Source organism: Manis pentadactyla, chromosome 3, assembly GCF_030020395.1.
Source record: "Manis pentadactyla isolate mManPen7 chromosome 3, mManPen7.hap1, whole genome shotgun sequence".
In the NCBI taxonomy this organism is placed as follows: domain Eukaryota; kingdom Metazoa; phylum Chordata; class Mammalia; order Pholidota; family Manidae; genus Manis; species Manis pentadactyla.
The window spans coordinates 9,716,861-9,739,185 of record NC_080021.1 but is presented as its reverse complement, the minus strand read 5'-3'; the positions used below and the strand labels follow the sequence as shown (position 1 = coordinate 9,739,185).

At 37.6% G+C, this 22,325-nt stretch overlaps 1 protein-coding gene across 10 annotated transcripts in view; it reads left to right on the top strand.

Annotated features, from left to right (window-relative positions):
• PHF20L1 (PHD finger protein 20 like 1) overlaps positions 1–22,325 on the top strand; it is an 80,499-nt gene that overhangs the window by 55,783 nt on the left and 2,391 nt on the right. For 9 of the 10 annotated variants that reach the window (XM_057497732.1, XM_036890471.2, XM_036890470.2 and 6 more), the window contains 6 exons: positions 8,397–8,561; positions 12,233–12,414; positions 14,575–14,674; positions 15,988–16,183; positions 19,354–19,717; positions 20,966–21,128. In XM_057497732.1, the coding sequence (XP_057353715.1) occupies positions 8,397–8,561; positions 12,233–12,414; positions 14,575–14,674; positions 15,988–16,183; positions 19,354–19,717; positions 20,966–21,128 (1,170 nt within the window). The remainder of the gene's footprint in view (positions 1–8,396; positions 8,562–12,232; positions 12,415–14,574; positions 14,675–15,987; positions 16,184–19,353; positions 19,718–20,965; positions 21,129–22,325) is intronic. The other variant, XM_036890469.2, reaches the window with a different exon arrangement.

Below are 22,325 nucleotides of genomic sequence, written 5' to 3'. Positions count from 1 at the left end.
AAGGAAATTGAATTAGTAATCAAACACTTCCTAAAAAAGAAAAAGCCAGGACCAGATAGCTTCACTGGTGAATTCTAACAGACATTTAAAGAAGAATTAATACCAATCTTCTTCAAACTCTTCCAGAAAATTGTAGAGGAGGGAACTCTTCTAAACTTACTTTATAAAGATAGCATCACTCTGACACCACAACTAAAGACTCTATCAAAAAATTGATAGAATTAATAAATTAGTAAGGTTGCAGGGTACAAAGTCAGTATTGCAAAAACCTGTTGTGTTTCTGTACACTAATTACCAGAAAAAGAAATAAAACAATTGCATGTGCAGTTGTTTCAGAAAGAATAAAATACCTAGAATAAATTTAACCAAAGAGGTGACAGACTTGTGTATTGAAAACTGCAAGACATTAAACAAAGAAATTGAAGAAGACACAAATAAATGAAAGGCTATTCCATGCTCATGGATTGTAATAATCAGTATTGTTAAAAACATCCATAACTACCCAAAGCAATCTGTATATTCAGTGCAACCCCTATTGAGATTCCAATGACATTTTTCAAAGAAACAGAACAAATTATCCTAAAATTTTTATAGAACCACAAAATACCCGAAATAGCCAAAGCAACCTTAAGAAAGAGGAACAAAACTGAAGGCATCACATGCTCTGATTTCAAGCTATATTACAAAGCTTAAATTCTTAAAACACATAGGCATTAGCATAAAAACAAACATATAGGTCAGTCGAAGAGAATAGAGAGCTCAGAAATAAACTCACACGTATATGGCCAGTTTATTTATGACAAAGAAGCCAAAAATATACAATAGGTAAAGGATACTATAGTCTCTTCAATAAATGGTATTGGGAAAACTGGATAGCCACATGCTGGAGAGTGGAACTTGGCCACTGTCCTACAGCATACACAAACATTAACTCAAAAAAGGAATAAAGACTTTGACAGAAGACCGGAAACCACAAAACTCCTAGAAGAAAACATAGGCAGGAGCACCTTGCCATAGTTCATAGTGATGATTTTTTAAATCTGATACCAAAACAAAAGCTAAAATAAATAAGTGGGACTACATCAAACTGAAAAGCCTCTGCATAGCAGAGGAATCCATCAACAAAATGAAAAGACAACCTACTGAATGTGAGAAAATATTTGCAAATCGTAAGTCTGATAAGGAGTTAATACCCCAAATATATAGGGAACCCATACAATTCAATAGCAAACAAATAATCTGATTAAAAATGGGTGAAGATCAATGCTGGCGAGAATGCAGAGAAAGGGGAACCCTCCTACACTGCTGATGGGAATGTAAACTAGTTCAACCATTGCGGAAAGCAGTATGGAGATTCCTCAAAAAACCAAAAATAGAAATACCACTTGACCTAGGAATTGCACTCCTAGGAATTTACCCTAAGAATGCAGGAGCCCAGTTTCAAAATGACATATGCACCCCTATGTTTATCACGCACTATTTACAATAGCCAAGACATGGAAGCAACCTAAGTGTCCATCAGTAGATGAATGGATAAAGAAGATGTGGTACATATACACAGTGGAATATTATTCAGCCATAAGAAGAAAACAAATCCTACCATTTGCAACAACATGGATAGAGCTAGAGGTGAAATAAGCCAGGTGGAGAAAGACAAGTACCAAAATATTTTACTTATGTGTGGGGCATAAGAACAAAACAAAAACTGAAGGAACACAACAGCAGCAGGCTCACAGAATCCAAGAATGGACTAACAGTTGCCAAAGGGAAGAGGACTGGAGAGGGTGGGTGGGAAGGGAGGGAGAAGGGGAATAAGGGGTATTAGGATTAGCACACAATGTAGGAGGGGGGCACGGGGAACACACTATAGCACAGAGAAGACAAGTAGTGACTCTGTAGCATCTTACTACACTGATGGACAGTGACTGTAATGGGATATGTGGTGGGGACTTGATAATGGCAGGAATCTAGTAACCACAATGTTGCTCATGTAATTGTATATTAATGATACCAAAATTTTTAAAAAATGGGTGAAAATCTGAATAGAAATTTTTCCAGTGAAGACATACAGATGACCAACAAGGTACATGAAAAGATTCTCAACATTACTGAATATCTAAAAAATGCAGATCAAAACCACCCTGAGATACCACTTCATACCTGTTAAAATGGCCTTTATCAAAAAGAAATAAAAAGTGTTGGTGAGAATGTGGAGAAAAGGGAATGCTTCTGTTGGTGGGAATGTAAATTGGTGCAGCCATACAGAAAACAGGATGGAGGTTCCTCAGAACATTTAAGATAGAACTACTGTATGATCGGGCGATTCCACCATTGAGTATTTATCTGAAGGAAAAAAAAAAAACCCACTAACTCAGAAATATGCATGCACATTTTCATTGCAGCATTATTTACATTAGCCAACACATGGAAATAACCTAAGTGTCCATCAATGCATTAATGGATAGATTGTGTATACATACACACACGAATATTATTCAGCAATAAAAAAGAATGAAATAATGCCATTTGCAACAACATGGTTAGTACTCAAGGGGCACTCATGATGTAAGTGAAATAGTCTGTGAAAGACAAATATATAAGATCTCTCTTATATGTGGAATCTAAGAAACAAAACAAAAAAATGAGCTCATAGATACAGAGAACAGATTGGGGGTTGCCAGAAGCAGGGGGTGGGGAATCAGAAATGGATGAAGGGGATCAAAAAGTAAAAAGAAGAGAGAAATAATACAGTATAAAAAGAAAGAAATTAATTTTCCCCTTAGAGGAGAAAAGACTAGAAGAGAAAAACATTATTAAGAGAGTGAAAAGACAACCAAATCATACTTGGAACACATGCGCCTGACAAAGGATTACTATTCAGAATATATTTGAAACCGTTACAAACTAAAAAGAGAAAGAAAAATCACTCAGTATGAAAATGGGCAAAAGATTTTAGCGGGTACTTCACAGAAGTGGAAACCTTAAAATAAGATGAATATATAGTATGATGCTCAGTCTTATAAGAAGCTAGATTTATGCAGTTTTTAAAACCTAGTGAAACATACTTGTGACCTGCCATGTGGATAAAAGTTACAAGGTGGGTGATTCCAGGTGTTGTTGAGGAATTGGGAGACAGCTGTACAACTACACTGGTAAACAGTTGAAGATGTGCATATACCGTGTGAACTAACTGACCTCAGGCACTACATCAGGTGGCATATGTAAGAATGTTGATGATAGTACTGGCATCAGCCCAGATGTGCATCAGAAGTCATATTCCATTCAGTGGAATCCATGTCACCATGCATATAAATGAATTATATCCATAGGAATCTAAGCAACCAAATGATAAGCCAAAAGTCAAGTCACTGAAGAAAACGTGTATGATTTCATTTATGTAAAGATTTAAAAAGTTGTAATAATGAGCCATGTAATTTTTAGAGATTCAACTGTTTGGAGCAAAACCTTAAAGAAAGGCAAGAAAATGATGAGCAGAAGTTCAGGATAGTGGTAACCTCTGAGGTGGGGGAGGGAATTGATCACTTCTAATTGGAGAATGTTGGTGATGTTCTCTTAAACTGCACGGTGGGTACCTAAGTATTGTCGTATTCATATGCTGTATGTCACACCCATTTTTTTATATTCATTAAACAGTTTAAAATCCAGTTTTAAAACCTGTAAAGTCAACTGAGTAATTTTAGAGTTGGCAGCCATTGTAGGCATATTCTTCTGATTTTTTTAGCTCTCTATATAGGACAAAAATAACATACAATTTTTCCACAAGATGTAAAGCATCTACATTTTCTAATTCTAAAGCTGCCAGATTAAATTTGAAGATCTAGGATCAGAATGAGATTGAAAAGCTTGAAACCGCTTCCCAGAGTAGCTTGAATGTTCTCGGACACTCCTGTGTCTGCATTGTCCCTCACCCATTCTCTCCCAGCCCGCACCTTCACATACAGCCCTTAGGAACTAGAGCGAACCTAAAGTTAGGAGACACTAGAGCTCTGTAAGCAGAAACCATTAGCCACCAATTCACTTGATTCATGAATACTTTCCTGTGGTGATGTATCATAATGCAGAAATGAGAAGCTTCCAAATGCCAGTAAAACTGCCAGATGACCTCCCAAGGCTGAGGGGATGTGGCTGGAGTGGGTTCTGGTGGGGACACTGAGTTGTCAGGGCAGGAACAGCCAGCAGGCTAAGTCAGCTGACGGACACATGGGCAACAGCTCTGCTGCGGAACTCAGGAGCAGGTGCAGACTCTTACACACTAAGATCCCTGTGAAAGTGGGGAGAAGACTACAGGAAGAGGCTGATAGCAAAATAAGAAATGGGCCACACTTTGTAGCAAAGTGAAGGATAGAGTTTATGAGAAAGGAAGGTGATCAGGATTAATAAGACTCGGGAAAATTGCAAAGAAAATTTGTGCCTCAGAGCTGTGATTGTTATTTGGGTTAACCCTATTTATGAAGAACCATTAGCAGAATACTTTAAAAATGCTAATACATATTTTATTTCTTAATTAAAAAGAAAACCTCATATCTTTGCATTTTAAAATTGGACCTGTAAATGAAAATCTTCACTTTGTTAGTTGAGTCCTAGTAAACACTGAAGCTGCACAGAAGTGTTGCTCTGTAAACAGCAGGTGTTGAGTCAGGTCATCACCAGCATCTTTGGCAATAATTACTGTATTTGAGGAGAATCTATTCATCCTGGAAGCAACACTTTTCCTTAGATGATTAAATCAGAAGAGTGGTCTTTAAGCTGGAAATACAGGATTTTAAATAACTTTAAAATTTTAAAGAATTCACATTATTCCTACATGAGGTTCCTAATATAATCTGTATTTTAGTCTACAGTTATTGCCACCAAGGCATTTCAAGAATTCTTTATTCACCACTCAAGTGTTATTTTGCATATTCTGCTGGTGCTTGTTATATACTAAACACTAGCTAAGCATTTTGTATATGCTAGTTCATTTAATCCTCACATTAACCCTTTATAGAAGGGCCTGTTGTCCCCATTTTACAAACAGTTAATAGGTGTAAAGAGAGTTGTCCAGGCTCACATGACTACTAGTAAGTAGTAAAAAGAGATTCAAACCCTGGCAGTCTGCCTTCAGGGTCTTAATTTTAATATTCACCATGATGCTGTGTTATTAATCTTCCTGTAACTTAAAGATTGTTTGTTAGACTGTGTTCTTCCCTCCAGCAAATTTTTACTTGTCTTTGTCGGCATACTAAGGTCTTATGGTTATCTGTTATTTTAAAAGAAGTTATGAAGAGTAGTAATTTAGCTAAGTAGTTCATTGTAATTATTCCATACAATAGTGGGTTGCATGTGTTCTGATTACCAGAATTAGTTTATGAGATACAAAAATTAACATCATGTTCAGTCTCTGTATATGAAAAATTGCCATCTTGGGATTTATTTGAATGTTATCTTTGCCAGGTTTTAGTTTTGTCACTTTGAGCAAGTCACTTCAATTCTTTGTCTGTAAATAATGAGAAAATGAAGGCATACAGAGACTTAGAAGAGCTAGACTAATAAATACAAGGAAAATTCAAGGCATTGCACAGTAAAAACAAATTCCCTTCCAGGAGCTTATAAATGTATAAAAGCATGTACATTTATAGTAAGAGTGATAAGCATATTTTAAATACCTACCAGGAAGGTATGATATGTTATGTATGGTAAAAGTGATACAAAATAAATTCTATTTATAGTTTAGAGAAGCTGTAGTGACCGTGGATGGGCTTTATGTAGAAGACTGCTTGACCTATAACCCTGAAGCACAGCAGTGGACTTTTCCTCGTTTATTTAGCCGCATGGGATTGGAGTGGGAAATCCAGTTCGGGGCGTAGGGTGCTAGGAAATGTGCTGCGCATATGCCAATGTAGCATAGAGATTCGACGTCAGCCATCTTTTATTTTTAACACCAAATTAAGATTTCTACCATTGTATTTACACTCAGCCTCTGGTACTTTTCCTTTTGCTGAGAGGGCAGTGTAACATGTAGTTGGCTGAAGGGCAGCTTTGAAAAGTGAGCATGTGGGTTCAGATCCTCATTGAAACACAGCTTGGGTGACCTTTGGCAAGTTATTTAAATTCTATAAACCTCAGTTTTCTTACTTCTAAAGTGGTAATGATAGTTCCCACTGTATTTTCATCATGTCGATTATCCTTAGGATTCAATAAGGTAATCATTGTAAGCACTTAACACAGTACCTATTAGCGTTTAACAGATGGGCTTTCCCTCCATACTGTGCCTGGATAACGCTGTGTTGTACAAACTGCTGTTACTGCAAGGCCACCAGAAGCCAGATAGCACACATAGTGCTGCTCAAAGGTTGCCCTGTAGTCTGACAGTGTCAGCAGCATCCAGGAGCATCCCCTCTCCTGACCTGCAGAGGGGCGGGGAGGCCCAGGAAATCTGTTGTAACAAGTTTCCCAGTCTGTGTACCTGTTCAGTGTTGCAACCCACTGATAATGGGTAAGAGTAAAGCCTCTGTAGTAGGGCTGCCTGGGTTTGAATGCTGGCTTTGCCACTGTTAGCTGTGCATTCTTAGACAGTTTACCTGTTTCTGCCTCTGTTCTTTCATCTACAAAATAGCACTGGCAACTGTAGTTCCTTTATTGGATTGTTGAGTTAAAGGATACACATAAAGCACTTAGAATCATGTTTGGTACACAGAGCACCCTCAGTAAGTGTGGGCTGTGCTGTAGTATTTATTATGACCAGAATATTAATTTCCCATTGCTGCTGTTACAGATCACTACATAACAGTGACTTAAAACACAAATTTAGTATTTTAAAGTTCTGAAGTCCAAAATAGGACTCAGTGGGCTAAAATTAAGGTGTCAGCAGGACTGCATTCCTTTCTGGAGTCTATTTTAAGGTCAACTGATTAGCAACTTTAACTCCTCTTTGCCACGTAACCTGACATAATCACAGGTTCTGGGGACTAGGACATGAACATCTTTGGGGACCATTATTCTGCTTACTACTACCACCAGCTACAACTCGGTTACTCAGTACACACTAGCATTAGTGCCCCGTGTACCTCGTGAACTTGCTTTCTCACTCACTGCCTTCCCTCAGCCTGTCTACCTCTTATTTATTCCCTAACCTGCCTCAGTTGATGCCCTTTACCTCACACTCAGTTGAGGGAATAGGGAACTTGCTCATCTTCTGTGCATACATCTCTGCACTTACCTGAATATGTCCGTCTTCTTTGCCTCTACTAACATGGAGGCAATGTCTGTCTTCCTATTCTTAAAGTCCTGGCATCTCCCACCCCACCCTCCCACATTCTCTAATGTATGTACATGGTGTGTGTGGCCTCCCAGCTCTCTGGCTTCTCCGCCTCCCAGTTACCCCTCAGCCCCATCTCAGAACTCTGCTTTTGACACCGCGTTGTGGAAGCAGAAACCTGGAAATCGCCTTTGTTGATGCTGTCTCAGCCTCCACCTCCAGTCTCCAGATCAGTTCATCTGCCTCTGACTCTTCCCCGCAGCTGCCACCGTTCCAGCCCAGGCCGCCGGTGTCTCCTGCCGGTGCTGCCACTGCAGCCTCAGAGCTGCGCCGTGACTCCGCCGCGTGCCTGCTCTCCTTTCCCCACTCCACAGTGGGAGCGGCCTTTGGAAAGGGAGTGGGGCTGTGTCACATCCGGCCCCCCTAGAAAATTCAGATGGCTTTTTGTTGCATTTAGGATAAAGCTTAAAACATCTTTAACCTGATCTGGCCCCTGTCACTGTGGCCTCATTGCTCGTCCCCCTCCCTCACTGTGCTCCAGCCACAGCCTTACAGTTCATCACATGTGCCAGACTCTTCTGTTTCAGAACCTGCCCGCACACCTTCCGGTCATACCCTTCTGTCTTTTCCTTCCCCTCACCCATGGGCTACGGGGTGGCTTCTCCCTCTTATCCATCTGTGTGACTCATTCCAGGGTGAGGAGGGTGGAACTGTAATTCATCTCCTTTCAGGCAAGTCAGTTTAATATCAAAGTATCACAGTAGAAACTGACATGCTAGACATATGAGAACCTCTTTATAAATTACAAAAGGAAATTAATTTCTATCTTGCATGTCTTCCTGCAGATATAGCTGTGATTATAATGAGAGAAAATAGCCCTTCTTCATTTCTGGACTACTTAACAAGAGTTTTACTAGTACTAGTTAGAATGCAGCACTGTGTTCTATATTGTGTATATACTGCCTGGAGTATATTTCCCAGGTTTTCTTGCCAAATCCAATTAATCAGATATATAATAATAGAGCTGTTTGTGGATAAGAGAAGGTGGTGGTGTGATTATTTTATGTATTGTTAAACATGACTTTCTCTTGATTACCTGACACTTTATTAATATTTCTTTATGTATCTTATGTTTCAGACTATTCAGACTATGAAGACAGTTCCCTAGAATTTTTGGAAAGGTGCTCTTCTCCACTAACTCGATCTTCTGGGAGTTCTCTCGCTCTGCGAAGCATGTTTACGGAGAAAAATACAGCATATCAGTACCCGAGGGCAATTTTGTCAGTTGATCTTAGTGGTGAAAGTATGTGCAACCATGTAATGCTCAAAACAAGTCTCAAGATTCTTAAATGTGGAACTAAGAACAAAGCATACTTTATTGAGGGCCTAAGAGCAGAGCACACAGTTTGAAGACTTATTCTATAAACTAATCTGAAATCTCAGCATTAGAAATTTGAGTTGCTTTTTAATTTATATTGAGTAAAATTGGCTTTTCTATTTAATTGTAGCACAGATGGTAAGGAAGGTATTAAGTGTCTGTTATATACTGTTCTTCTGTAGGTGTTTTTACATATATTTTCATATTCTTCACTACCAAGTTATAATGTGTTATTTTTACACAGATAAGTGGAGGCTTATAGATTAAGTGTTAGAATTAAAACTTAAACCAAAGTCTACACTCCAAAGATAGTGCTATTTTCTACCAAATATTTACCAGTCTTAAAAATGCACTTAAAATTTCTGGTCACAGATCCATCTGTAACCAAAGGTCTGGGAATGTGGTCAGATGAATGATCTGAACACACTCAGGTGTTAGGTGCCCTTCGGTACACAGAAGGCTGTGTCAGTTGGTGAAAGGAGCCTGGGAGCAGGCATCTGCTGGGTTTTCCTGCGAGTCCTGTCCCAACAATGGACAGTGTTGAGGACTCCTACCTGCCATGTTCCATGCGATGAGAGGAGAGACTCTGAACTGTAGACATTGGTGGCAGTGTCTCGAGACGAGAGCTCCAGCACAGTTGGAACCAGAGTCAAGGAGTGAAGGAAAAGGGATGGGGTCTTCATCTTAGGGAAAAACCAGGGATACTGGTGAGCGCACTTCCTGTCCTTTCCGTTCTGAGTGCCTTACACAGTAGATACTAGGTTATGTGTTCTTTTGCACTATTAACTATGTGCTGTCTTCAGCCCAACCCTTTACTGGCTCACTGTGGAGAAAAGCGTGTTCTTCCCTTTACCCTAAAATAAGCATACAGTACTTTAGAAATTTTTAATTAAAAAAAAATTGAGGCAGGGAGGATTAGGAAACCCTCTTCCCCCTCTCTAACAACATAAGTCCCCTTTTCCCTTTCTGGCCAGTGGTTCTTAACTTCAAGTGTACGTGATAATCATTGCTGTGATGCTTTTAAAATACACTGATACTGGGTCTGCTGCAAAGCACAACTAAATGAGATCTCTGGGAGGGCAGATCCTGGCAAGATACAGCTTCTGGTTGGTTCTGTAGGGCAAAGTTGCAGAGGTTGAAAATCACATAAAAACACCCATAGTGTGAGCCATCAAGGTCTCAAAATCATCTTTATACAGATCATTGGGAGTGGGAGATTATATCTGAACTGGTTATGTTGCTGGAATCTGGAACTAGGATACTTTAGACAGGAGTGGAAACGGCGTCATGGATATGTGCCCTCGGTGCTGCTGTGTCTTTCCCCTGCCTTTCATGTGATTAAGCGTGGAGCTATGAGAAGGAAAAAAGGTGCTAATAAGGGGCAGAGGTCTTAGGCCAGAGGTTCTCAAAGGTTATCATGCATCAGAACCACCTGGAGGGTTTGTTAAAATGCATTTCTGGGCCTCACTCAAAATTTCTTATTTCTAACAAGTCCCCAGGTGATGCTGATCTGGAGAGCACACTTTGAGAATACTGACTGGGCAAATAACAATGGTAGTTCTAGGGGCAGCAGTTGGAAGTGGTGTTCCTGTAGCCCCTTAATTGGAGCTGTTGGCCAGGTAGCTCTTTCAGTGTGAGAGGGAACTTGCTTTTCTTATGTAACTTTCAACCCAGTTGTCCATTTACTCAGCCCCTCTAAGTCAGCCAAGGATTTGTTTGATGCTTGGGAGTTAGTTATCCAAACTGAATTTTCTGGCCAATATGTAAATTTGCATTCTAATACCATAAAACCTGGTTATTTTGGCCATGCAAATGTGAGTGTATGTGAACGTATCATTGAATTCCTTTCATTGATAATAGTTTTGAATGAAATTCATTATTAACTCTAATGATTGCCATCCATTTAATACCGCATATTAATGTTCTAGTCTGACATTTTGAAATACGAACTTGTATTCAGGAAAGCCCAAGAGAAAACACTAATTTTGGATTTAAGCTAGTAAGATAATGAATGAATGAAATTTCCTCTTTAGGTTCTGAAAAATACTCATATTGTTAACACCAGAAAGATTTTATAATATCTAGTTGATTTATTCCTCGTTCCTTGAATATTTTCCTGTATTTCTCTGCCATTTTCTTATTTCAACTGATTGTACTCTGTCCACAAAGCCCTAAGAGTCTAAAGAGAAGAAAACATTTTCCTATAAAATGTTAGTGCTTTATAAATAGAAAACAAATCTTTCAAAAACGTTGAGTCAGGAAAAAAAATAAGCAATATTAGAAGCTGATAAAAGAAACGCTACATCTTATGAAATATTTAAAATAGTGTGATTTTTTTTCCAACCAGCCAACTCCCATCTGCTCTGAGTAAGCCTGAAAAGAAACTTATGTTGACTCCTCCCTTACCTCTTTCAGAAACATTCTGGAGTGGCTACTATATATGTCAGGATTTATTCTAAACACTGGATATGGAGCATTCAACAATAAAAGCTCTTGCTCTCATGGATTCTTGACATTCTAGAAAGGGGGAGGTGAATAATAAGCAGATGAAGGAATAATTTAGAATGTGTTCAGAGGATAGGATGGGGAGGCTCCATCTCTATGGCTGGAGTGCTCCGCTGATGATGAGAGGAGCCTCGTAGTGGCACCAAGGTCTTCAGCATGTGTCTTGTGATGACTCAGTTTCCCCAGTATTTCTCCATCCATAGTGCTGCAAAACCTTCTTTAGTCCTGTCATTTCTTTCCCTTTGTCATAAATAAATATTTCCTTATGTTTGCCTCAATTTTTTTCACAATAGCCTGAGGTAAATGGTAGTCTTGGACACCAACACTATTATAAATATAAGTCTAAAACCTGTCATTTAAATCAAGTTGTATGTAATGATCATCCATATGATCTAGTTTGTACAGTATGCCTATTTTTAAAGATTTTTATCAAAATGAAACTTTTAATTTGTTAAATTCTTTAGGGAACTCATGATTGTAGTTTAAGAAGTAATGATTAAATTGTTAAGAACATAGACTTTAGAGTTAGGCATCCTGTTATGCTGTCAGTTTTACAACTATCTGGCTGTGTTACTTGAGCAAGTTATAAACCTTACCTATGGAGTGCTTAGTGTAGTACCTGGGGTATGTTAAGTGCAATGGCAGTTAATGATACTGTTAAGGTTGGTAAATGTTGATTAAGACCTAGGCAAGCTCCTTCCCTTTCTGCAGTGCTGTTTATCTCTATGGTACAAATAATGAAACCTGTTCTCTTTATAGCCCACGGTTCCTGTGAGGACCCGAAAGGATAATGTTTGTGAAAGCATATGCAAATTTAGGTTACTAGTATCAACTTTCGGCATAACTTCGAAATGCACCAAAACTAGGGGGTACTTTGAGTTTCTTGTTAGAGTGTGCATTAAGATGTAAAGCAATTACCTACACTTCAAAAATCATTTGTTTCTTTGTCCAGAGACAAATGCTCTATTCCCATTTGTTTGTCCTCTCTTTCTAAATACTTGGTAGCTTATCATCACTTATTATAGCTCTTTTCTGGAAAATGACATAAAAATGGAAACAACACACTAATTATACTTTTGTGTATATTCTAGACTTATCAGACATGGAATTCCTAGATGATTCTTCAACAGAGAGTTTGCTTCTAAGTGGGGATGAGTACAATCAGGACTTCGATTCAACAAATTTTGAGGAATCCCAGGATGAAGATGATGCTCTTAATGAAATTGTGCGATGTATTTGTGAGATGGATGAAGAGAATGGCTTCATGATTCAGGTGCCCTGACTTCCCTAGAGTACCAGTCAGTCACTGCAGGTGCTGAGCCCATGTGTTGGGCTTTGGTGTCTCTCTTTACTAACCTGTTGGAGATTGAGGTTTCTAACTTACCATCATGTTTGAAATACTAATAGTACGATTGGGAAATCCCTTTATCAAAGGAAGTAGACAGTTTTCTTATTTGAGAACCAACTCCCTTTGCGAGGATGTTTGGTTTGAGGCCTTCAAGCTGAAATTGTTTTGAAGAACCATTAAGACGAGTGACCACACTGAAGGATAGACCATAGCAACCCTGGTCTTACAGGTCTGGATCCCTGTTCAGTCATTTATGTTACATAGTCACCCATTAGGCAGATGTTGAAACACAGAAGTTTCCACTGTTCTCCAGTATTAAAGGAAAACTTTGTTGTAAGGATTAACCATTACAAACAACCTCTCCCTGTAGAATAGTGTCTAAGCAAAAAGGGAAGCATAACCCGTGTTTTGTGATGACATCTGGGGGATGTGGAGACATTAGTTACAGAAATCAAAAAAGAGCAGTCTTTTTTCCCCCTTTTCCAATGGTTTTCTGAAATCAGGGAACTAAAAAATGAGCCTCACCACACACAGGTCATACTCTAGGAGGTCATTGCTCCAGGCATTGCTAAACGTGCCTTCTTTTTCTTTTTAAACTACTCTTAAGAGTCTCAAGGATATAATTATCCAAAAATCAGTGTGAAGTAGATGAGAGGAATGGTTTTATGACTTTTTATGATTTAAGTAATTTTATCAAAGTACATTTTAATAGATGCAACAGGAGGAAGTTCTTGAAATACTTGACTTTTAAAAATAAAATTCATCCCATGTTTTCTTCCGCCTGCTACTTCTATAGCTTTTCTTCTTCCTTCCTAATTACAACCCTTAAATAGAATTCGTACCTCATATCAAATTTACCGAGTATCATAATTCTTCCAAGTGGTAAAGATACCTCAAGACAAATGCTGGGCATAGAAGCCACAGGGCATAAATATGCAAAGAAGTAAAAAGCTAACCTTTTCAAACAATAAGGCTTCTCTCTCACTTACCAACTTCACATTTCCCTGTATGGCCCCGGAAGATGACTGGTTAGCCAGAGACGGGTAAGATTCCTCAAGGGAGGAACAACCTAAGACAGGCACAGTCGCAGGGGGGCCATCAGGTGAGAAATTGGGGACCAACAGAGGTGAGGCTTAGAACCTCACCCCCCCGTTCTGAGAGAAATCTTCTGCATACGTGGATGTTTTATTGCCCTGGTCTAGCTTGGATTAACACATAGTCTACAGGCACACACCTGATCATCTACATTTGCTCTCTTACAACACTAAACTATGTTTTCTACCTTTATCTTGTATCTACCTACCACTTCAGCATTTTATTAAAAATAATAATAATAAAGAGAGAAATGTGGTATCCACATATAAATCAAGTATAAAAACCAAATGAGTATTCATATTTGAACTGACTGTTTATAGTTCATAATGCATGAGCAAAACCGAAAGTTTCTGTGATGACTGCCCTTGTACTGTTCACTATGTAACTTATTCACTATGTAAGAATTTGTTCTCCATGTCAGAACTTGTTTGTTATGCCTCAGAAGATTGGAGACTGACGAAAATTAGTCTTGGGGTGGATTAATGATTGTGCATTGAGCATTGACTCCCCTATACAGAATTTTATTGTTGTTAACAACCATTTGATCAATAAATATGAGAGATGCCCTCAAAAAAAAAAAAAAAAAAAAAGGACAGACTTCCAATGGTAAAATAAATAAGTAACCGGGATGTAATGTATAGCATAAGGAATATAGTCAAGATATTGTAACAGCTTTGTAGGGTGATAGCTGGAACCTAGAATTATGTATATAAATGTTTTATCACAGTGTTGTACACTTGAAACTAATGTAATGTAATACTGTGCGTCAACTACCCTTCAATAAAAAATAATTATTTATAAAAAAAATAAAAATAAAATAAAATAAAATAAAATAAAATTCACCATAAATCATCACTTGCTGTTACATAGAGTGAGAATTGAACTGGTGGTTGCAGTAAGAGACTAAGCCAGCTAATTGAAAGAAAGGGAATCTGTCTGTATCTGCATGAGTAAACTGGTCCCTGTCCTCTCTTCTCTGTTTTCTGGCAGTGTGAAGAGTGCCTGTGCTGGCAACACAGTGCGTGCATGGGGCTGCTGGAGGAGAGCATCCCTGAGCAGTACATCTGCTACATCTGCCGGGACCCTCCTGGTAAGCCCGTCGTCCCCGAGCTAGTGGCGGCCTGTAGGGTAGCAGCTGCATGAGACACCATTACTTCTCTGTCACTTAGACTCTGCTTCCAGCTTAAAATCTTTAAATATTTTTCACTGTTTGTTATAGTTTTATTTTTCAATTACTTAGACAAAAACATGACCAAAAACTCATCAGCATGATTACTACCTTACTGTAAGACACAGTTGTGGCTGTTTCCTGAAAAATGAGCCCCTTAGCATGCCCCTGTATGATGCTTTCTAGATAGGCTTACATGTGGCTATTTAAATGAAACAGTATTTTGAATTTACTCTCCTCCTGACATGGTTTTGAAAAAGTTTCTGATCATGCTGCATATCCACTAATTTTAAGCAGATGGGGTCTCGTAATACCATGTACAATCCCTTTATTTTACTGATGAGGCAGCTAGGGCACAGAACGTTCGGTGGCTTGTGCACAGGAACAGTACCACACATGGCAGAACCAAGCTGAACACCTATGCCTTTGGGTCCCATCCATTGTCCTCTCCACTTAGTGCCTTTCTCCAGACTGAGGCTCTTGGAGTAGCAGTGTTCTATATATTCGATACACTTTCAACTGCTGAGCAGAAAATAAGTAGTTATTCTCAAGTAAAAGGTTTGTTCTTTTATGAATTGTTCTCATGTCTTTAAAAAAAGTAACGTTAAGAAACGAGAATTATTCAGATCTATATGGCAGCATTTATCGGGTGCCTTTTTGCCACATACTGTTGTAAGAAGTAAGATGATTGATTCTAACCATGCTTTCCACTATCTCATATACTATGTATACATAGTATATATAGGGACACGGACACATCCTAATTCTAATAGATATAATTACTATTGACACTGAAGATACAGGATCATATAGGATTCTGTGAGATCTGAGACGTAGGAGAGGTGTCCCTGATCACTAACTAGAACTCTTAGTTTCATCCAGTTCAAAACAAACAGTAGTGAGAGAAATGGATACCCCTGCCTAATTTCTGTCCAGCCCTTTCAGCCTTTTTAGAGGACAGGTGACAGATAACATAACAAATGGGAAGCAGTACACTCAAGTTTCCTTTGCAAGGCTCATCTGCTACAAATCATCCTTAATGGAGTTTGTTCTCTTTAGTGGGCAGGAAATGGGAAAGCGTGCAGGAACACTGATAGCACCAGCTCCTCAAGACATTGTGAGTTTGTTCTTAGTACTAGAGCTCTCCTTCCTTGGGTAATGTTAGGAGGGTAGCAGCTGAAGGGAAATCTAAGTAAGTGGGATCCTTTGTCATTTTATGTCAACTTCATCTACAGGTCAAAGATGGAGTGCAAAATACCGTTATGATAAGGATTGGTTGAATAATGGGAGAATGTGTGGGTTATCATTTTTGAAAGAAAATTATTCTCATCTCAATGCCAAAAAGATAGTTTCCACACATCACCTGCTCGCTGATGTCTGTGGTGTTACAGAAGTTCTGCACGGGCTACAGCTCAAGATCGGGATACTAAAGTAAGTGAAGGGTGACAGGGAGGGTAACATTTGAGTATAAAGTGTAACTCAGGCTAAATCAGCTGGCCTTTGAAGGTTCCGATTAGGGGTTTGGAAGACAGAGTAGACACTTGAATATATTTTAACTTAAAAAAAAAATAGGAAAGGTTAATAAATTTTTTGGGGTGAGTAGCTGCTTCATGCCTATTGTCCTGGTGTAAATAACCATGGTTGAAGTTAAGATGGCATTTAGTGTTTCAGCAAATGTTAATCCATGGCCCTCTGGTTTGTGTGCTCCCCATATGCACAGAATTAAGTGCTGTTGCCATAGTGTTTGCTGTATTTTGTGTCCTCCCTCAGGAATGATGTTAAGATGAAATGCATTAAATGGTATATTTTTTAATTACCTTAAGATTGACTTCGAAGGGAGCTGACAAATCATGTTATCCATCCCTGTGCTGTACACCAAATAAGTTTTTGACATCCCAGACAATTTTCTCTTAAAAAAAGCAAACTTGGGCTTTCCTAATTAACATATGAGAATGTTCTTGAAGTCCTTGTTTTTACTTCCTAATACCTGGCTAGAATTATTCTTTAAAAACAAACTAGGATGATTCACTGGTTCTTCCCAAGCTTTTCTTCATTTTGACTCACTTGCCCAGGCCAGAAACTTGACCCTTCCCCTCCTTCCATCCCCAACCCGCTACTGCCTACGTGGACTTGGTGCCCTACATGCTCTTATCCATTGTGATTCCTCAGCGTTATTCAGGCCATATCATTCTTCTCACTGATAACTGTCAGTCTAGGCTGTTCTTTTCATATAAACCATTGCCATACCTTTTTAATTCTCTTTGGTTCTAGCCTTGTGCTGTTTATGTCATGCTTCATGCTATTGCCAATGTGATTTGAGTAAAAGATAAATATGAGCTTGTTTGTTTCAGCTTAATATACCATAGCATCTTCCTGGTGTCTGATGAACAAGGTCTAAGCTCTTCAGCATGCATTCTGAGTCCCTCCATGATATGTATTCTGTCATTTTGTTGCTGTGTCTTCCTTCTCCTAATTTTTTCCTCCAAATGTCCCAGCTACACCAAACCATAAACCCTGAGTGAAGCATGCTTTCTCATAGCTCCAGGCCTTTCCTCACACCCAGAATAATCTGCTGCTGCTTGTCTTTCTATGAGATACTTTTGCCAAATTAGAGCTGACTGTGCCCTCCTTGGCAAACAGCTGGCATACTGTTTTCATGCATTTTGGAGCACTTTGTTTTTTTATGTCTGTTCCCTTACTAAACCGTGGGTTCCTTTAAGGTAGGGCTGTGTCTTATTCAACATTTTATTCCTAGTGCTTAGTGTAGGGATAAGTACTCAGTAACTGTTCGTTGAATGCAGTTTACTTCTGTTTTAGATCATAAACCTGAATACGGACTTCTTTATTAAAAGGCCATGCCAGTGCTAAAACTTGAAAGAGGAACTAACTTATTTAGCTAAGCTTTTTTTTTTAAACCTGGTTGTTCTTGGTATCACTGTGAATTGTTATACATTCATAATTTCATTAAGGATCTCAATTGGACCAATGTTGCTTCAAACCTATAGCCTCACTTCATGTTAATATTTCTGATAATAGTAATTACTATCATTAGCTACTATTTATTGAAAGTCTACTACATGCCAGCCATTGAAGCTTTCATGTGATATTTTAATCCTTAAAATATGGCTGAAAATTTTTATCTTGTTTGACTGATGGATAGTCAAAGAAAAGAGAGATTATGTAACTTGTCCAAGCTCATCAGTGGCACAGCAGGATTCAACCCATTGGACTGTTGGACTTCAAAGCTAGCTTTCTTTCTACTATGCCTTTTACTGTGGAAGAATGTTTGTATTTCTGGATATAATTAGGGGTCCAAAAGATAAAATTCTTAATTTTAGAAACAATACTCTGGTATTACCAGAAGAACACTAATTTGGTTCCTGTTGTTTAACTTGGAAACTATTAATTTGCAAACATTATTGAGCCTTCTGAAGGGTTGATGCCTCCCGAAGATCTTCCTTGCACATCAACTCTGGTGAACGGATTCCTGTTTTACTTACCAGATAATGTAATTGCTGCAGAAGTAACTTTGCAATATGCTCATGTTTAGTGAGGGTGGGATTTGTAAAAGGGCACTATCCTAGGCAGTTGGGGAGAGTGCCACTTGAATAGTACCTGTCAAAATTAAATGTTCATATGTTACTCAGCAATTCCATTCTAAAAATTTATCTAACTGAAATATTCCTGTTTACATGCAAAGATACACACACACAAACATGTACACACATCTATTGTAGGGAATTGGTTGGCTAGACCAGACTGTGGTACATTAGTACCATTCAGGTTCTAGAAGGAAAGTAGGGAAATTTATATGTACTGCCATGGCAAGGTGCCACATGTGTTACATATGAAGAAGGCCAGTTGTATGAGAATCCTGTTTATATAAAAAGAAAAAGTGTATGCTTACCCATTTTAAAAATACATGTATAGAAAAAATCTGGAAGATTATACATCAGCTATTTATGATTGCCATGGCAGGAAGTTTTTTACTTTGTTCACATTTATAGTCCAAATGTTTTTGTCATGAGCAAGTATGATTTTTTGATTGAATAAAGATTTTAAAATATGCTCACATAAAAGTTTTTCGTGTTGTACAGTTTTTAAAAATACAATGAAAAATCAGAAAAAGAAGTACATATATCACATGATGATGTGAGCTATCAGCAGAATTACATTCATTATTTTTCTATGTGAAATTCTGGGGCAAGTTAACCTAACAAATACCTTTGCTTTGTTTTGAGTCTCTGATCTCCTAACTTAGTTTCCTCCCTGGTTGTGGTATATGTTTTCAACAGGGAGTTGAGGATCAGTCTGCCTGAATCAGTACACTCAGCATACAAAAGGCATGAATAACCAAAAGTTATAGTAATAATAATTATATATTATATATATTATATATACAATATATAATATATTATATACAATATAATTATATATTATATATACAATATATTATATATTGTATATATATAATATAATGTATATTATACTATATATAGTATTAACTGTATAATTTTACATTCTGAAATTTACCATGGCATTAAAATTGTTACTAGATTTCTTTTTCTCCCAAACTGCCATTTCTCCAACTTTGTTTGAAGGAATAAACATCATCCTGACCTTCATCTCTGGGCGTGTCCTGGAAAGCGAAAAGACCAAGGTCAAGTAGTTGCTGGGATAGAGAAAAAAATAGCAGTGCAAGACATGGTTAATGTGGAAGAAAAGAAATATCATGTACAAAACCATAAGGAGCCACCTCGTTTGCCCCTGAAAATGGAAGGCACTTATATAACAAGTGAGCACAGCTACCAAAAGCCACCAAGTCTTGGGCAAGACTGCAGATCTCTTGTGGACCCAGGGGGCTCAGATGATGATGACATTAGTTTTGAAGAAGAACAGGAATTCTACATGAGAGATAAAAGCCGTTTACAGTACTCAGTGAAAGAAGGTGGAATGCCTGAAAAGGTATAACTAGTTCATTTGCTTTGCTTGGGAAAATATAATAGAACAGAGGAACATTTCATAAATAAAACACACTGAATTCCCAGATTTTACCTGTACTTCTAGGTTCACAAGTACCTTGTTAGGTAGGCATATTTTGCTTTCTCCACAAGAAAACACTGGTTATTTGAACATCAGTTATCAGAATTTCATCAATTCTGTAGTCTTTTGCCCTAACAAAGGTTTCAGTTTTATAAGCACACTTAGATACCACCCAAAATCATGAGCCATTTTTTTTCCAAATGAAAATGTTCGTGAGAACATGAGAGTACATATGGGTGTGTATGTATGAATGTAATTTGTGGTTCTTTAATATGTGTTTCAGATGAAAGGTAGCACTCTAATCCTCTTTTTAAAATTTTTAGCATATTTGTATATGGGTATTAATCTCATTATTCATTAAGCTGAATTTTTAGAGCTCTGTGTATAATGAATGTTTATAAACGTATATCCTCTTAACTGGGATTGTCTTGGACAATTGTGCTGTGCCTTTTTTTTTTTAATTGATTTTTAATTAGCAATGCCACTTTAAAATTACTTCTTTATTTTTCTGTTGTCTTCTGTCAGGTAGTCACTATAGATAAATATTTAACTGAAGTTGAGAAGCTTATATTTTATGAAATCAGTGGTAAATTATTTTGTCAAATTAATATCCCTCTTATAAAATGAGTTAACTCTAGTGAGTCTGAGTTCATATTGTGCGTGGGTGTTAAGCAGTTGTACTTTTTAAGTTTTTAAAAGATTATCTTTCCTTCACCTCACTTACTTTATCTAGCAGTAAAGTCCAGTCTACTGTGAATTAGAGCCTTTACTGGCCTTTGCCAATTTTCTTGATTTTTCCATCATTGCTTTTTGCCTTCATTCCACTTAAGTCAGCAGTTTAGATTAAATGAAGAAATGATCTAAAGTACCTGGACTTTCTAGTTATAGAATATGCTTTGCAACTTCATTTATTTAGTGCATCCTATTGAGTGAATTGTATCCTACGTAGCACTGTGCTAGGCCTTGTGGAGAGAAAAAGTGGGCATGTCTACTCTTAGGACCAAATGTTACTCATTTAATAACGTACAAGTGCTTCCTTTAAAAATATTCTAGAAGTCAGATTCAATATCACGGATCATTGTGAGTAATGCGGTTTTCATGTATCTTTCCCTTTATAATAATATGTTTCATCCAGTTCTTTGTTTTTTTTGCAATGGTTCTTTGGAAAAGAATCCAGCTGAAAAGAATACGGTATTTGTTTATAAGGATAAGAAGGTCCCTGAAGACCCAGGAGACTCACATCTCCAGTGGCAGCTCAACCTCCTCACACACATAGAGAACGTGCAGAATGAAGTCACCAGCAGGATGGACCTAATAGAAAAGGAAGTTGATGGTAATTTTAAGAAAGGACAAAAATACAATTACTGTAATACGTAAAGTGTGTTTATGATTATAATGAAGTTATTTGAAGTTCTTTAAACTATGGGATGAAAACTATAGATGTTCCCTTTACATTGTGTTTAACACAGCTGGCATTTGGGGTCTTTTAGGCTCAAGGCAGTATGACTGGATATTACCTTGGGTTTTTTTGTTTTTTTTAGGTGCACATTAAATACTATCTATCTACCAGGTTCACTATAGAGCACATACGGAATATTTACTAATGTCATTGAACTGGGTTGTCTTTGAAAGCCAGCATAAAGACTTTAAACGTATTTACAATATGGGGAAAAACATTTGTATCTTTGTTTCACTTTGGTCAGTATTTGTTAAATGAAATTAGCAACAACAGAAAAGCCCTGCAGGATTAAGTAGGAAAACTGTACAGAAAACTTAGAGATTTCTGTACAGACTTTCAAATGGTTTTCTTCTATATTTTAATTTTATTGCATAGAAGCCTGAGGAGTACAGAAAAAAGATATTATCCCCATTTCATAGTTGAAAAAATGGAGCAATTTATAGAATACCAAATACATAATCCAGTATTTTTCCTGTGCTTTCTGACTTGTTTCCTTCCCCTAGCTCATAGATTGTATTTATGCTTTTTGTTTTTAATTTGCAAAATCATGTGTCACCTCTGTCCCACACTAAGCTAGAGCTTCTACTGCTTTGCTTGAGAAAAGGGGAAATGGAAATCCATGTCAGAAGCATCTTCCATTTGGATTTTGTTTAGCTGAAGAGTTAATTTAATGTTTTGAGTAGATTTTTGAAGAAAAAAGTGCAGCTTGACACTATCCTCTATTGTTGATAAAAATGTAGAATGTAATTAATTTTAGTCTACCTGGATTTCTAATATGCTTGCATTTCTTTTTTTAGTAATGATAATAGACTGAAAAGGATACTGAGAAACTGCCACCACCTTTCCTTTGTTAAAAAGAACTTTGGGGTTAAAAAAATATGTATGGTTAGAGTATCTAAGTTTCATGTAAAATGAAGTAAAGACGATTTAAGCCAAAATCAATAGAAAGCTTGATTGGGCTCAGGGAGCTGTTGCTTTTACTGCAAAAGAGAGTAAAAGTTGGCATTCAAAATGCAGTTAGTTTATGTCTGTAACAGGAAAAATTATCTACTGTAATAGCAGATGACATAA